The 18703-nt window shown below is 43.1% G+C and overlaps 1 protein-coding gene across 13 annotated transcripts in view; it reads right to left on the bottom strand.

The window, feature by feature from the left end:
- Positions 1-18703, bottom strand: part of CADPS (calcium dependent secretion activator) — a 348429-nt gene that overhangs the window by 257242 nt on the left and 72484 nt on the right. For all 13 annotated transcript variants that reach the window (XM_083600416.1, XM_083600415.1, XM_083600422.1 and 10 more), the window contains exons 2-3: positions 15021-15134; positions 5890-6222 (exon numbers count right to left, since the gene is read on the bottom strand). In XM_083600416.1, the coding sequence (XP_083456542.1) occupies positions 5890-6222; positions 15021-15134 (447 nt within the window). The remainder of the gene's footprint in view (positions 1-5889; positions 6223-15020; positions 15135-18703) is intronic.

Consider the following 18703-nt stretch of genomic DNA (forward strand, 5'->3'; position numbering starts at 1 on the left):
AGTGTCCAGCTTTTCTTGGGTATTATCATTTTAATCTCCACATATACCGATTCACATACACAAAAACCCTCATGAAATAGCTAAACCCTTCCCGATAGGGCTAAAGCTTGGAGCTCTGTTTTATTTTCTTCCAAAGAGATGGCTTATATAAGATGCTCTCCCCCTAGAGAATCTCTGTTAATTATCATCCTTATCATACACATATTAAAAATAGCAAAGTAATCCTTGTGTTAAGTGTTTGCGTTCTCACTGAAATACGTACTTCTAACAAATCCCTAATTAATTGTAGGTTTGCTGGTTTAATGAGCAATAAAAGAACATAAATAAAGCCAGGCACTGCATCACCCAAGCATTAAAACCAGCTGCGGAGATTTTACACTCGGCGCATGGGTGAACTCAGCCCACAGGGAGAGTCTTGCCAGGCAGGTTACCTAATGAGCTTCCCCCAGTCCTTTCTGACAATAAGAGACCCATGGAGCAAATGTTGTTTCGTAAAAGGGATTTTAAAGTGTGGCCTTTACAGAAGGCAGGAAGCAAAGATTTGAAAGAGAGCTGAACAGAGGAACGGCATCAATGGAACAGTGTTTTCTGCTGGTATAATGATAAGACTCCATCTTAGAGACCAATTGTCATACAGCTTTTGATGTAATCTCTATCCCCCACCTACCCCCAATCTGGGGCTTCCTCTCCACCTCTTTGGAATTGTACTTCTACATACATATCAACTTGATAATGGCCGTGTTTGCATGTCATGCTAAGCCAAACGATGTCTTAGAGCAAACATGCAGGCTCATGGGAAGGAGATCATAGCTGTTTCGCTCCTCTCCAGCCCCTTTAGCTCAGCCAAGATTTCCCACAATAGTTAATTCAAGTTGTGCATATTCCCACTGGAGGCTGCCTTCGCACTAACCAGCACTGCCGTGTTGTTGGCTTCAAATACGATTGCTTAGAATACTTCCTAGCAGTGGTTCACCAAGCAGACCTGGCTGCTTTCAGTGCTTCACACATAATGCTAAATCATAGTTTGCCTGGCCTAACTATAGTTTGTTTGAATGTCTGAACCTAGCTCAGCAGACTCATTATAGTTTGTTTTCTGTCAACAAATGTCAGAGATCCAGTCCCCGGCTTGATCACACAGTAAGCATAGTTAATTAAAAAGGATGATTTATTGTCAAAACAAACAGAGCTCTGGATGGCTCTAACACAGCCTCCGACATCATCAATCAAGATGACCCTTCTGAAGACTCCTTCCGGATTCTACAGAAGATAGAGAACTACTAGTGCCTTGCGATGCTTGCTTTGTTTCCAGTCCAACAGCCCTCTCCTTAGCTGACTCTGAGAAGGGATTGGATCAGCTCCCCCCTCTTCCCTTTCTGACACACTACTTCCTTCTCTGTTTGCTCCTGTTTGAAACTCCCAAGAGCTTTAGCTGGCTTGCAGCCCACTCATAGCCATTCCCTTATCGACCGGCATTCCAAGGAGCGGGGGAGTTGACACTTGCTGATGCTCATCCTGCCTGGCAGATAACCCTCTCTGTTCCTGGCTGCTTTCTTCAGCTGGTTGCAAACCTTCACTGGGATCTGGCTGCAAACCTTCCCTGGGGGTTGGATCATTCATGACAACAAACTGCTATATGAAGCCATATAGCCAGATGGGCGGGGTATAAATAATAATAATAATAATAATAATAATAATAATAATAATAATAATAATTTGAGGCTCCTGTGTTCAGCTGAATGCACTTAGAGGCCATCTTCAGACCCTTCTGCTCAATGCAGGAAGGCTGAGAGTGGAGATGGATGGACCAGTTTGTGTGGGTACATTGTGGCAGGTGCATACTCTGCACCCCTTCCCCTGGCTTGTGTTCAGGCTTAATGTCTGAGCATGACTAAGAATGGATACATACTTCAGAACATCACCCCCCACTCCATGAAGCATAGTTCATGTTTCATAATACTACATTCAATATATACAGTCCTACTTTGGTTTTCGAACAGCTTAGTTCTCGAACGTTTTGGCTCCTGAACACTGCAAACCTGGAAGTGACTGTTCAGGTTTACGAACTATTTTTAGAAGCCGGACGTCCGACGGGGCTTCCACAGCTTTCGATTGGTTGCAGGAGCTTCCTGCAGCCAATCAGAACCCGTGCATTGGTTTCCGAATGATTTGGAAGTCTAACGGACTTCTGGAACGGATTCCGTTTGACTTCCAAGGTACAACTATACACACACACACACACACACACACACACACCAGTTATGATACACTGGGCGAAGGATTTTGGATATAATACACAACTTACAGCATGGGAGAAGCTAGGGAACTGGGATTTGAAGTTCACAGCATGTTATTCATTGAAAGAAAATTATATGAAAAGGTTGTATTGTTGGTATTTAACTCATAGCAAATTAGCTAAAATGTACAGAACAGGGTCAAATATATGCTGGAAATGTAAGGAAAAAGAAGGCACCTTTTATCATATGTGGTGGACATGTAAGGTAGTAAAAGAGTTTTGGGAAATGATATACAACGAACTGAAAAAAAATGTATAAAATAACCTTTTCTTAACCCCCCCCCCCAGTTTTTCTTTTAGGGATTCTATAAAAGACCTCACCTACTAACTGGATATGCCAAGGGTTGGACCTGACGCTTTCTGCATGCATGAATGTATGCATATCCTGTACCACTAAACTATATCAGAATCATAGAATTCTAGAGTTGGAAGGGTACCAAAGGGACATCTAGTCTAACCCCCTACAATGCAGGAATCACAACTAAAGAATCCCTGGCAAATGGCCATCGGATCTCTCTTTAAAAACCTCCAGTGAATGAGAGTCCACCACATTCTGACGACTGTAGCAAAATGTTTATAGTAGAGGTTGTATGGCCATCTGTCATGGATGCTTTAGCTGAGATTGCTACATTGCAGGGGGGGTGGGCCCCCTTCCCTACTACAGTTCCATGATTCTTAAATGGTATGCCCATCTGGAAGCGACACAGTAATTGTGTCCGACTGGCAGGAGAGAGACTATGGTGGCTAGCATTAATGGGATCTTCAAGGACATGTAGACTTCCCCATGCTGCTGTAACCTAGTTATCGCATTGATCGTCTATCCTTATCCACAGAGACTCAGGATCCTTTTGCTCCCAGCACCAATATTTCACATTTTTTGCTCTTACTATGTGATCTGTCTCCAGTTGTCACATGATAATGCAAGCAGCCAGCACAGCCTGAGGTGTGGGCAATTTTTTTTAAAAAAAAGATGTAGGGCAGGAGACAGAATGGTGTGCAAGCCCAGCTCCCAGGCAGGAGACTGCAGCTGTGATGGAGTAAACCCAGAATTAGCAATCCCTTTGAAGTTATCCTTCTGCCTCTTCATTTCCCTAATTCTCTCCTTTATTCTCTCCTTGGCTGGGCAGCAGGGTTATTAACCAGAACAGCAATGCCCACTGTGTTCTTTTGAACTGTGGAATATTTCTCTCTTTTTTGACTTTGAGGAGGAGAGAGATGAAAAAAAGTGAGGAAATTAATCTATTCATGAAACAAATATAATCCTCGTCTCCTGGGAATGAATATGTAAATCTGAAAAGGAAAGTACCAAACGACTGAATTTGCTCTAAAAAAAGAGATGCACTGCTGTGAATTTGGAGGACAAAAAGAAGAAGAAGGGAAATCTGTAAGCATGCTCATATAAAAAGGAACAGTCAATGAATATTAGGCTAAAAAGTGATATATCAGAATCATATCATTCTCCTTCAGTTCTTCAGCCTTGTCTCCTGAGGTGCTGTGGGACTGTAAAACCCATCATCCCCAGACAGCTTAGCCAATGGTCAGGGATGATATAGCCATAGTTCAACAACATCTGGGGACAGAGGCTGAAGAGTAATGCCTTAGTATATCAATCATGACATTGCATGAACTTGATGGAAGGGAACTAGGAGAGTCAATGGCTAACCTATCAGGTTCTCTTCACTCTTCCTGCCCTCCTCCCCACAAAAATCCTTAAAATAGCCATTCTCAACCTGGTGCCCTCCATATGTTTTAGACCAACTCCTATCATTCCCAGCCAACATGGTCAATGTTCAAAGGTGGTAGGAATTGCAGTCCAATAACCTCTGAAAGGCTGAGCATGAGTTTGACCAAACTGTGGGAGGCAGTGGAAGACAGGAGTGCCTGGCGTGCTCTGGTCCATGGGGTCACAAAGAGTCAGACACGACTAAACAACAACAACAACCTGTTCCCAAACTTATTTTGTCCCATTTTAAAATTGCTGAAGATCTTGCCAGATCACTTAATGTTTTTTCCACCTGTTGAAGCAATTTAAATGCACTGTGTTAGATGCTATATGATTTCTAAACTTATTTTTTTACACAAATACACTGCAGACCACTGCAAGCTAACAGCCTGCAACTTGGGGACTCCTAGTCTATGTGGCACAAATTTTGCTCACATGTACCTTTTACACTTGCCGCAACTCTCATGGTAGCTTCAGCTTTATTTATTTTGTTACATTCTCCAAGCTCAAGATGGCCGCTCCCCATTTTATTTTCACAACAACCTGGGAGGCAAGTTGGGCTCAGAGATAACGACTGGCCCAGTGAGCTTCATAGCTGAGGAGAGATTTGAACCCAGGTCCTGGTCCAAAGCTCTAACTACCCATACCATGCAGGCTCTCATCTAATTCTTTCACTTATGCAAGCCTCCTCAGTTCTATTTTAATTTAAATACTTTTCATGTGGAAAAATACTGTGGCTACTCCCTTGCAGAGATTAAGAGACTATAGAGAAGAAGGGCAGATGAAGGGTTCTGCACTTCACTAAAAAAAGATAATATTTGCCCACACACTGCCCCTTCCATCACCACTTAGTCCTGGAATATTCACAGTTAAGTTTTGGCACCAAATGCCAGTGGGAGATGCCTGCACCCCCCGCAATAGCTCTACCAACAGCCCACTGGAAAAATGCTACCACAAAAACACACCCGTAGAGATCAGCCAGAAAGTCGGTATTTGCAGAACAAGAGATTCCAACAAGAAAGGATACTAATAAAAAGGCTTAATGCAAATTTCACTGAAATAGGGACAGGGGCGCAGAAGGAGACTCTCAATGCCACAATTCATTTTCAACAAAACTGTCAACATGCAGGAGGAAGATCAGCCGTCCTTGTGCTTCCTTCTTATATTGACATTTCTGTGTTCTTTGCAATGTGGGCTCCCCATGGCAAGCACAGCTTTCTCCTCTCGGTTCATCACAAAGTGGCTTCACTCTCCTTTTCTGAGTCCGCCATGAAGAGCTGCATGCTGGGTGACTGATGATCAAATTCCACCCCAGCTTCACCTCCCCGGCTCCTCCTTCCCCATCTGACTGTCCTCTGCCTGATCACCACTACTCATTGTCAGACCCCGGTGCCTGGCCCTGTGCCTGGCTTGCTGCTCAACAGAGGCTGTCAAAGCCCTCTGGCCAGAGGCTGTCACCTCTGTACGCACTGCTGATGTTATACAAAATTAGTTCTGCAAACAGCTATTCCTGAAAGCCCTTCCTCTAACAGCACCATCCTCTTGATGTACAGCACGGCGGAGCGCATCCCATCTCTTAGGCAGCTAGACAAGAGTGAACAGATAGCGTACAAGCCAGCTGCGGAGTCAGAGTTTAGTAGCAATGCTGATGGGACGGCATGTAAGTTGTCACACTCAATATCCTCCCACAAGAATACATGCAAAATAAAGCCTGTGGGAAGCACCCATGAATCATCACCGTTGAAAGGCTTCCTTGTTATTCTCCTGAAAATTAAACCAATGTACAGGCCAATGCCATAGTAAGAGTAGAAATCCACACGGGTACACTCATATACAAACAGCTGGTATTCTCCTGGAAAACAGGGCGTCTTACCTGGCACGCATTGTACAGAAGCTGGTGTTCAAATTTCTTGATACCCAAGATGTTCTGGAACATCTCATACAGTTGTTCCTTGCTGAGAATCAGTTCCGAAGCAGCACTCGCAGTCATCCTGGCTTGTGCTTTGCGAGGATCCTCTTCACCGCGATAGATCGCATCGAATTTTGCCATCCAGGAACTCAGAACAGTCTCCTTGCTGAGGCCATCGATCTCGGGGAGACTTCGGACCCTCTTTTCAATATGTTTCTTGAAGACTTCCCGAGAGTCGTTGGCCGAGAAACCACCACTCTGAACCATTCTGGCAACACGGTCACTTTTCAGAAACACCTGCAAGTAAAACAATAGAATAAAATGAAATCTCGATTCCCCTCCTGGCTGTTTCAGAGCATGCTGGCTGTGAAATGACTGGAAGCAAATCACATTAGGAAATACTGTCTCGTGGCTTATGCACTGGACAGTATGCACTAGACAGTAGTCAAGGAATATAGCATTCCACCCTGTGTTTAAAGCTAGACCCAATGAACTGGAATAGTAAGCCACGACTTTTTTTCAGGTGGGGACCATTGCCGTTATGAAAGAACAAGGGAGAACAAGGGAGGTGTTCACTGTGAGTTCCGGCACCTCTTTTCCCTAGAAAAATAGCACTGAGTACACAGTATCTATACTTTGCAAACCTTTTCTTTTTTAAAAAAAAGAAACAAGAAAAAAGGACATATTTTTCTTCCCAACGAGAACTTTGGCAGCCATGTAAGCAACCATCAGGAAATGGAATGACATTTTAAGCTGAACACAGATTTTGATAAAAGTCACTACATAATCAGATTCAGGCTCTGCTATTCTCTTTCTCTCTCAGGGGCAATTCAAACATGACAAATGCCTGACAACGAAAGTCTTTCAGTGTAGGGGAAAGTGTGTAAATCACATATCTTGTCACTTATAAACTGCACATCCATCCATCCATTCATTTTGCTGTATGTGCCTGTGCTGGGAGACTGGCCCATGTACCCATGTTCATTCAGCAAAAAAGTCAGACCATTGAACGACCCAACATTGTCAGGCAGCAATCTAAACCACACTTATCTGGAAGTAAAGTGCAGTAGGACTTTCTTCTGAGTAGACATTTTTAGGACTGTGAAGCAGCTCTTCTGGGTCTCGGGCAGGAATCTTATCATCACCTGCTACCTGAACTCTTTTAACTGGAGATGCCAGGGATTGAACCTGGGACCTTAAACCTGCAAAGCAGGTGATGCTGACCATCATATTGAGCCTTTGTCCCTCCCTCAGTGTCCTCACTGGAAAAGTGCACACTTTGTGTGCCTTTGACTTAATTTATCCTGTGTTGACATCTGCCACCAAAATTGGACGGGAAGGACAGGGCACTAGAATGTGGATACATTATGGAAAACCTGAAGTTTCAGGAGCTTTTTCAGAGAGCCAGTGTGGTGTAGTGGTTAAGAGCAGTGGACTCGTAATCTGGTGAACCGGGTTCGCTTCCCCACTCTTCCACATGCAGCTGCTGGGTGACCGTGGGCTAGTTACCCTTCTCTGAAGTCTCTCAGCCGCACTCACCTCACAGAGTGTGTTGTGGGGGAGGAAGGGACAGGAGATTGTTGGCCGCTTTGAGACTCCCTAGGGTAGTGATAAAGTGGGATATCAAATTCAAACTCCTCTTCTTTATTCATTTAATTTCAGATTATTTTTACTTCACATTTCTTATACAGGGAATCGAAAGGTCTTACACTGGACAACAAACATGCCAACAAGTCGTTTCTGCTCAAAACATAAACTAGTTTTATACGGAAATGGCTCCCGAGTCACTATGCTGCTTCCCGGCAGGTGGGTTGATGTCCCTTACCAGGAGGGAGTGGGGCAGGGGCAAGGTGCTTGGGAGGAAAGCATGGTGCAAATGCTCTGGCAGAAGTGACAGTTTGGCTCCGACGATGTGTTTCCACCACACCAGACTCCCTGCTGCCATGTCCCTTCCCCTCCCAGGAAACCATGGCAACTCACATGCTAGGGTAGTGGTTCTGCCCACCCAGAAAACCACTTCTGGTTTTATATCAATGTAGTTTCTTTTGGAATTCATGTTTCGGCTCAAAGTAAACATGTTCTTTCTTATTTCGGGTCTTAAACTACCGCATAATATTCAGAATGTCATAGCTCTTGGGTTCTGTGATTAGGTACCAAATATGTACTCTGCTGGGAGCTGCACAGAGTGGCTGGGGAAACCCTGCCAGATGGGCGGGGTATAGATATTATTATTATTATAATCTTCATCATCATCATCATCATCTCCAGGTTTGACTGCTCTGGTTAGGTGCTTGGGATCAATTCTTTATTCTTCTACTGCAATTTTCTTTCACCTTTTAGAAAGCATTATGATGCAACGCACCAACATTAATGCTACATTTCTGTTCATTTTTATGGGACTTTTTCAGTTTCCCTTTTTTGCCACCCTTGCCAGTAGTCTGCAAGGCATGAAAGTGAATTGGCTATCATACCACAGTGGTTTAATAATATGCCACCTGCTTAGTTCCTGCAATGAAGGAATCACAACTAAAGAATCCCTGACAGATGGCCAGAGGCTGGGATTCCTTTATTAGTTGTGATTCCTGTATTGTAGGAGGTTGGACTAGATGGTTCTTGGGATCCCTTCCCACTATACAATTCTATCATTCTAGAACATGACCCCCACTCCTTAATATCTATTTTTTTTCCTTTCTGGGGTCCTGTTTTTCTGAACTTCTGTTTACCCAAGCAGTTTCAAGAACTAGGCCATTTCAATAAACGAAATTATTCTGTGTCCTCATGCCTTGTAGCTTGACAGAAACAACAGAATGTCTTGTAAGGAGAACATATTACCTAAGCAATTGACCTAACGCCATTATCAGACAAACCGGGATGAGAAAATCCACCTCTCACCTTCTCACATAACAACTTTCCAATACATTGTGGCCTGCTAGGAGCATTGTGGGCACACTTTAATTAAAGGAGAAGGAGATGCCAGTGAGTGACAGGATGCTATTTGAGAACCGGCCACAGATCAAACCTTGTTGCTATGTAGAGTCGAGTGTAAGAAAAGCAATCTGTGCCTCACGCTATTCTGAGGGTCTCTTTTCATCACTCTATGCAGACAGATGGAGTACAAAGCAGAGGTCAGACGCAGGGGATGAAAGCCATTTGACACTGTGACAGCCGCTCTGGGGAAGAACAGGGAAAGATGACATTTTTTCTTTCCCTAGGAGCCACCTGTCAACAGTGACCTCTTTCTGGCAAAGGTATGAAAAAAAAGATGAAAAGATGAAAGAGAAATGTCCACCTCGAAGATAGAATCGTCCACACAGGGAATAAAACATGACACATATCCTTTCTCTGAAGGGAGGACACCCCAGGGGGGTGGAGATGAAGTGGAAGGGCTGGAACTCCTGAAAGCTCACCATGAAGGACCACCAGCCAGTCTTCAAAAAAGTCCAAAAGGATTAGTAGTCTGAAGGGCGTTGTTTTTGTTTTTGTTTTACTAGCCTGCTAAGAGGCTAATAGAGAGGAATCCCTCTGTTATTCAGGATACTAGCCTCTTAGCAGGCTAGTTACAATATAGGAATAAAAACCCTCTTATCAAACAGAATGATGAGGAATGGGAACCAAGCCAATGGGCAAAGGAGGAATGGAGAGATCCGTCCCTCCTCGGCCAGCCTCCTCATTCACCGGCCTGGAATCCTATGGTTACCAGCAGATGACTTGTTAAATGCAAGGTTAGACTGTTGGTTTTTCTATTAGCACATGTGTTCACTTGTGAAACATGAGCATCATTTGGCTGCCTTGCAGGGAACCAGGCAGAGGGCCTTCTCGGTAGTGGCCCCCGCCCTGTGGAACACCCTCCCACCAGATGTCAAAGAGAAGAACAACTACCAGACTTTTAGAAGACATCTGAAGGCAGCCCTGTTTAGGGAAGCTTTTATTGTTTGATAGACTATTGTATTTTAATATTCTGTTGGAAGCCGCCCAGAGTGGCTGGGGAAACCCAGCCAGATGGGCAGGGTATAAATAATAAATTATTATTATATATTATTATTGCACAGCTCCAGTGGCCCACTTCAGCAGCTCCAGGGGCCAGTTTTAGAATTTGGTCAAAGAATCCAGGATCCGTAGTAACTCAGATGCACTTGTAATTGGATATGCAGCTCATTTCAGTATGCTTGCACCCACCCCTTTGAGTCACCATTTTGCATTGGGCTCTCCCCCAAAGCTACCATTTTGTTCCTGGCTCTGCCTGGTGTCACTCACAAGCCTGAAGCATTCCCCGCTTGCTCTGCTGAGACTCTTGAAAAGAAAGCAAACGTCTCCAGTGCTCTCTCCTGCAAAGGGAGCCAGAGCTAATTCTGGAGCTTCTAGCCACTTGCAGCAGTGGGGGGACTCTCAAAAAGTATTGAAGATAACTTGTGCTTCCACAACAAGCATGGACAAAAACATAAGAACATCCTGTTCTCACAATGGCAAACCAGATGTCCATGGAAAACCCACAAGTAGGACCTATGGGCAACAGTTTTCTCCCCACTTGTGATTCTCAGCATTCAAAAGCATAGGAGAGGCAGGACACAACCATTATGGCCCAATTCTGCTCTGCCTCACAGTTTACTCAGTTTTCAGAGCTTTTTGCAACTGAGATGCCCTTCCATTTAGATCAGCGAATCTAAAACAAAGCAGATGCATAGGAGAAGAAGAGAGGCAAAGCAGGGTGCCCATGAGATGATCTTATTTCGACTAAAAGAAAGAAAAGGGAAAATGGGTCAAGGCGGTAATGGCGCCCCATCAGAAACAAGAAGGCATTTCTCTCAATTTGACAGAACAGGGAGGGCTGCTGGCAGCCTGGAAGGCGTAAAGCATTGCTTTCTTAATGGCGTCAAGGATGGAATGAATGCAGTACACTGTGAAGAAGCTAGGCTGGCAGAGGGGTGTATCTGCAAATGTTCAATAATTAAGGGACTGAAGGATGACCCGAGGACACAGCAGTTTTCTGCACTGAGTATCTCGAGCTTGGAAAAGCACTAAAAGCTTATAACGCTCTCCACGTGTCTTGGAGGAAGAGACACTTCAATAAAAAAGGATAACAGACTGCATGAGTACAAAAGGAAGAAAGGAAGCGTGAGGATTCTCACTCTAGCCTTGCAAACTTGAAGCAGAAGAATGTTCCAAGTCCCCTCCTGACACTCTGAGCAAGATGGCATCTTTCATATTTCCTGGAGAAGGAGATGGAAGTGGTTTGGGAGTGACTTTGCTATCAGGCACTTCTGATTTGAAGGAGCATCTTGATACAGCCTGCTCTTCATGAGCAAGGAGGCACACATGCAAAAAAAACCCCACCATCACCGGCAGCAGGAATATGCAAGAATCAAATCATGTTAAGGGTACCAGTTGGTTGTGCTGGTTACTGCTTGAAGAAAACAACCATCACCACATGCAGGAAGGACCAGATGCCTTTAGCATGCAATGGAGGTGATGTCTTGGAGAGCTACTGCCAGTCAGTGCAGATAAGACAGAGTTAGATGGACCAGTGATATGACTCCATTTAATGCACCTTCCTTTTATTGCTAGCAGTCTATAACTTTTCTAAATAAACAAATACTGGTCCAGATGGTTCAATGGTCCAATTCCACAATGGTCCAACTTCCTACGTTCCTAAGTGGTTTTACAGCAGCAGATACTCACTAACTCTAGCATTTGGTTTGCTGTGTATGTAGAAATTCTAGTTAGGAAAACATGAATCTGCAAAGTTGGCCCCCTGACACGTAAAGGAAGCTTGCATGTAAAATATGAAAGCAAATGTTAATGCATATGGATGTTGTATACCCAAAATATGGTGTTTTCCTTCCCTGATTATTATTCATTCATGCGAACTGAACTCAACAAGTATATAGAGATGTCAAGTGAGCTATCTGACAACTTGTAAACAGTTATAGATGCCGTGATGATCGGTCGCAGAGATTAATTAGTACGAGAAGACTTATTTCTAAAAAACCTAATTAACTGCCAAAATATTGATTCTTTTAACAAAGATATTATATAATTGGAAAATAGCACTCCCTAATTGAAATTTATGACCTCTGGAATGAGAAAAATGACACAAAATAATCTAATGACTGAATACTGTAGGATAAGTACTCCCTCAGTTCCGCATTAGTCTTTTTATAACCTTCCCACTTGTTTGTTGCTTAGAAAACACCCCCCCCCAAAAAAACAAGCCCCTGAGGCAATGTAAACTTACTCAGATGAATTGTTAGTTAATATTTATGTGCACTATAATATGCCACAATCCTCCAAATTAATTCTCTGGGTCAGCCCACTGAAAGCTATTCCAAAATAAGTGGTGTGATGACTTGAGCCTTTAGGCGTGCACACACACACACACATACACAAACTGTCATAAAGAGTTAGGTGAGTAAGAAGTGTTCTGCTGAATCAGACCAAAGGCCCACCTTGTCCCGCATCTCGTTTCCCACAGGAGCTAATCAGATGCCTCTTGGAAGCTTAAAAGAATGGCCTAAAGGCAATAACCCTTCCCAACTGTTGCCCCTCAGCAATTGATTTTCAGAGCTACGTTACCTCTGAACATAGAAACAGTACATAGATCTACACTGCCTTGGAATGTACAAACAGAACACAGAGACACACTGCTTCTAACCAAAAAGATTCCATATAGGCATCGTTGTATCAGGAATTTTTCGATGTTTGGTTATGTTTTTTATTTTCTGTTGGAAGCCGTCCAGAGTGGCTGAGGCAACCCAGTCAGATGGGTGGGGTATAAGTAATAAATTATCATCATCATCAACAACAACAACAATAGTTGTTTAAAACATATCCTACGTGAGTTTGTCAAATCCCATTTTAAAGCCATCTAAACTCTTCTTTCTCAAAGTTAGGAAAAAAGAAACATGCTACTGCAGAGGTTCTCAAACGTTTTTCTTTCTTTCATGGACCATCTGAAAATTGCTCGGTTTTGAAGCAGACCACTTAATAAGCCTCTTTCCTGCCATGCCAGAATTGTCAAAACCAGTGTCCTTAGGCTAGGCCTCTTAGAAGGACCCAATTAACTGGTGCTTCTCCTTTTTAATAATAGAAAAAATCAATAGCACCATGTTGTGAAAAGCGCAGGCCCCAGGCCAGGTCTTAATATTTCTGTGCGCTATAATATGCCACAATCCTCCAAATTCATTCTCTGGGTCAGCCCACTGAAAGCCCTGGTCAAAACAGCTTGAGTCTCCACTGTTAGACAAAAATAAACCCAGTGCAGGGCCAAGTATGGGTTCCATGACCTTTTCTGGATTTGACCTCAATAGAACTCACGGACAGCAATTTGGCTACCTCTGAACAGCTGCAGTTGTTAGGAACAGGTTGTACCCGGTTCGACTCCTGCTCCATCTGACTGGCAGCCGCATCTCAGGCAGAGGCCTCATATCCCTGGTTACCTGCTCCCTACATCCATGCTGTCCATGGTTTTCCCAGTAGTGATGTATGGAAGTGAGAGCTGGACCATAAAGAAGGCTGATCGCCGAAGAATTGATGCTTTTGAATTATGGTGCTGGAAGAGACTCTTGAGAGTCCCATGGACTGCAAGAAGATCAAACCTCTCCATTCTGAAGGAAATCTGAGTGCTCACTGGAAGGACAGATCCTGAAGCTGAGGCTCCAATACTTTGGCCACCTCATGAGAAGAGAAGACTCCCTGGAAAAGACCCTGATGTTGGGAAAGATGGAGGGCACAAGGAGAAGGGGACGGCAGAGGACGAGATGGTTGGACAGTGTTCTCGAAGCTACCAACATGAGTTTGACCAAACTGCGGGAGGCAGTGGAAGACAGGAGTGCCTGGCGTGCTCTGGTCCATGGGGTCACGAAGAGTCAGACATGACTAAACGACTAAACAACAACACATCCATGCTGTAATGATGTATGCTACCTGAGCTGCAGAAATTGTAATCGTGCTTTTTACACAAACTGCAGTAATTTCATGGAAGACAACAGGCCCAATCCGCCTTCTATTAGTTGCTACAAACTCCCATTGAAAGTAATGGGACTCACTTTGGTTCCTGGTGGCCCACTGTCACAACGAACCCTGATTTGGTTTGGGATCTCAGGGTGACATGACAAAAGAACAGGGTACAGTTTACTAACAAACCGAGGCATAAAGCCTGGAATCTGCTATGAGCATGGTGAAAGGTGATGGCATTTACAGAGCCGGACAAAGTTGCCTAGTACTTGTAGAAAACAATTCGTGGAAATATATAGTTTAGGGACATGTTTGGACCCACAGCTTGCCGTCTCCAACCCAGTGCCCACAAGAGGTTTTGGACTACTTCTTGCATCAGCCCCATCCAGAATGAGTGATGGGGGCTCCGCTCCAAAACATCTGGTAGGTACCAGGTTGGGAATGTTGGACGAGTCAACTGTCTGCTTCAAAGTGGGATTAAAAACACTAAGTTGTTTTAGTTTTAATATTGGATTAACATTTATTGGAAAACGTTTCAACAAATTCTGTCTCTTTATGTGTGTGCAACTATGAATAATTCCTGTTGCTGGAGATTAAGTTGTTCTATGCACTCTGGAGGCCAGAGACCTATCTTCACATCTGTGTCCCCGGGCCTATATCATGGCAGCAGCACAGGCTCCTTCTGTCTCTGGGACGTACTGTATGTGTACCAATTATGATGGTGCCTGCTCCTTCGTCCTGCTGCTCACCTTCTGCCACACCCTAACTGCTCTTCCCACATGTGCAAAAGAAATACAAGCAGGAAGAAAGAACTCTGGGACTTGTAGTTCCTGAGAGAGCAGGTCACATGGCGAGAAGCCCTATTGAGTTGTTTGTCCCTTCTCACAATGTTAATCGCATTGTGGAAATAGTGCACTCTGTCAGTTGGAGGGTGACGTAGTGGGGCGGCGGCTACACACACAGCAAACCAATGTGAAAGAATGGCAACCTAAATTTAGGACTGGAAAAAATGGAAAAAACCTGAACGAAATGGAAATGGACAGATTCTACCATCCCAGCCTCGGATTGGTCCATTCTGTGCACATGGGGACAGCTTCTGCCCCTTTAGAACCTGAGAACTGGAATTGCCACTCTAGTGTTCTTACCTCATAATAGCTCTGGACGGCATTCATGAAAGCTTCATCTGCTACAATCTGAGTTTCTCCATTGAGGAAGGCTTGGAAGCGATCCTTGACGGTTTGGAGCTGCTGTTTACTTATCTGCAAAACCAATTAAAATGCAAAATGTTATTTATATAGAAATGTCATTAAGATCAGCAAAGAGGTAGAGTAGCTTAAGCACATCATCAGTTATTATTATTATTATTGTTATTTATAAAAGGAGACAAATTGAATTCTGTTATATGGAAAAGTATGCAAATAAACCACATTTGTGTCTATTGTACTGTGTAATTTGTACTGCTTCCCCTAACCATTAGGAAAGTATGAAGAGACTATGAATGGCTGTGAAGTCCTACCCCACTGAACATGGGAAATTCAGCCTTCTCCAACAATGGAGGAATAACACAGCCATTGTGATGACTAGTCATTTATAGTCTTATCATCTGATGAAGTTGACCAACCTTCTTTTAAATCCACCCAAGTTGGTGGCCATGGCTACATATTGTGGGAAAGAATTATATAGCTGAACTATGAGCTGTGTGAAAAAGAACTTTCTCTTGTATGAATCTTTCCATCTTCCCCTTCACTGGATGGCAATGGATACTAATATCATGAGAGAGGGATATGGACAGGGAAGAAAGTTGATTGAGTCAAAGCCACCTGATCCACACTTATCTTGATCCCACAGGCCTCTATTTATGCCCTTATGTTTGTCTTAAGGTAATGGCAAGATGACAGGGAGGTGTTGTGTGGGGAGACAGAGAGTGAGGAAATGTACAGGAACCACGGCGGAGCTTAAAAATGTAAAACTACAAAACACAATGCAATATATATGCTGTTATGCCTGGAAATGCTCTGTGCTTTGTTATAAATTGGCATGCAAACAACATTTTAATTTGTATCATTTTATTTAAAATATCCCTGTGCAGTTTTATGTTCCAGAACAACCATATTTTTTTAGGGGGGGGGGAGGACCCAACATTTCCCAATGACAACAAAGAATTTTTTTCTTTGTGGCTCCATTTTAATAGGAGTTTGGTTAAATTGTTTTGAAAATGAATGATATTGGCTGACATTTCTGGAGACTTTTTGCTCATGCATTAAGTACTTCACTATGAGAAACAAAGCTTGGAATTTTACAGTCTGTAGCATTGTTTGTTTACTGAACGAATATACAATTTTAGCTGTACTGGAGTAAACCAGCAATGCACCCTTTCATCCTGTATGTGTCTCTAGTAAACCTTAATGTGATTATTTTATAGATTGCAGAACAGCAGGTGCTTATTGATCTCCCCCACCCCCTGTTTCAACAGCAACCATGACTGCTGAGAGCAGAAGTCAATTCCTAAGAGGAAATTAAATTGCTTTAATATTCCATTTAGCTTTTGCAGTGCCGCAGTAACAGCTGACTGGCAACAGCTCCCTGTCTGTTACAAGTCTACATAAACAAGGGTATATATTTGCATTCAATCATATGGGTAAAAAGAGAGAGAAGGAAATCAAACACACATTTCGTGATTTACCATGTTTGAATGCTTTCAATCGCAGCTCCTCTGATTGGGTAATTGTGATCCTACTGCCTACAGAAAAATATTTTGGGCAAGGGTTACACCTTTGCCAAAGTTGTGCACTCATGTGTTCCTTTAGCCCTGCAGATGTCTTTTATCTGTTTCTGCTTTTATGTAGCCTAGTGCCAGTTAAGAGGTCCTTTCTTCTGCTCCCATTCTCAGATGGATTCCCTTGGCTGTGCTTAAATAACTATTCTGACCATCAACTCAGCTATACAGCTGCAAATAAAACGTTTTAAATGTGTTGTGAAGTGCAATGTACAAATGTAACACTAGATGGCAACAGTGAGCTATGCAAAATTCAACGCATTTTTCAAAACGTTTTTAAAAGAGTATTTTCACAGCATTTTTTTAAATAAAAAAATTATGTGTGTAGATTCCACCCATACTGTGAGCCTGCCAGCATTGCTCTATGGATCAGGTTCTGACTGGGCAGGGATCAGGTTCTGACCTCCCATCTGATGGCCTGTAAGGCAAATCTTTCAGGGTTCACATCATCAGCCACACAACTCCTGCTATTCTTAAAACAGCTAGATGCCTGGCATGGGTGAAGTCATTTGCATGGGTCTTTCCTGCCAGATAACTGCATTGGAATTGCAACATGGAAAAGTGGCTTCGCTGCCGCCCAAAGCATGTGTGAATGGGACCAAAGATTCCTAGATGAGCAGTACAGCCAACAGGTCAGCTCTGAAGTTCAGGCATGTGGTTGATCAGCTCATGGGACAAATATTACATTTTTACTATGGTCCACCTGGATATAGAGAATAAGGTTGTTTCTAGTACATGCACTTGATGGATTTTATGCCATGCCTAACAATTTTTTTACTACAGCTAGAGGGCACATAGGTTACTACACCTTCTGCACCCTTTTGAAACTCACTCCAGTACAAACACAACCAGCCATGTGGGAGTCGCTTGCCCATGTTGCTACTCCTGGTCAGTTGGTGGTCAGGTAGGAAAGAACCATAGAATTAGCTCTCTCCTTACATCAACTTGTACAAGAACTTAAGAAGAATGTGCTGGATCAAGCCAGTGGCCCGTCTAGTCCAGCTACCTGTTCTCACAGCGGTCAACCAGATGTCAAAGGGAAGCCCGCGAACAGAGCACGAGTGAATTTGGCGATAAAATTGTTGAGGGCAGAATCTAGCACCTTCAAATGCACCCACTTTCCAAAGTTATAAGGAATCAGACTGTGCACACAATAAAAGCAAACTGAGATTGTGTTACAGTCATATGCTCTAAATTTAAAGATCCAGGGTTATAAATATCTTCTCTAAGCTTCAATTCAATTTGCATCTGGGTACGTTGCTGCACAACAGCTGACTGCGAGGGTATATACATAAACTTGTTCTCTGAGATCATCACTCCTGCAAAGTATATTCAACTCAGATTTTGAAAGGCCCATGGCAGCACATTTCTCACTTAGTTACCTTCAATAATGTGTTTACAAATTGCATCAAAGCAAGGCAATGGAATACCTCCATTGCTGAAAAAATGTGGATGAAATCAGTGCTATACATCAATGTCCTCTCTCTGCAGTTCTTTTTACAGGACTCTGGGTCAAGTCTAGCATTCAGTGGTGCCCATGTGGCACTGTACAAGTTCAGTAGAGTTACTGATCACAAAAAATATGCCAGCAAAGACATGAAAAATCACAATTGTAGAGTTAACAGTATAATATTGCATTTGCATTTTATTGGTTCTTATAAGCGGCACTATTTTGCCACCAGGAATGCATATGTAGTAATTAAATTATGTGTCAAGAAAACTAATTCCAGGTTGAATAATGCAGGCAGAATAATGTTCATATTTGGAACAACAGATTCCACTTGCAGAATCCAGCCTCTTTTGCAAAGCAAACAAGCAAGAATGAGCCATAGGATGGGTGGGCTGAACATTTAAATGAACAAACAAAGTAGAGTTCAATGTTTTAAGAGGCATGGACCAGCAACTCACAAAGACTTTTATTGCTCATGGAGAGAGAAGAAATTCCCATTATTCCTTATCCCAAGCCCTTTCAGCAGAACATAAATGCAGCAAATGTACAAATTTTGGGGCAAATGATCACATTTCAGTTTCAAACATTGGGAATGCTCAGAT

This window comes from Podarcis filfolensis, assembly GCF_964270895.1.
Source record: "Podarcis filfolensis genome assembly, chromosome: 2".
Taxonomy (NCBI): Eukaryota; Metazoa; Chordata; class Lepidosauria; order Squamata; family Lacertidae; genus Podarcis; species Podarcis filfolensis.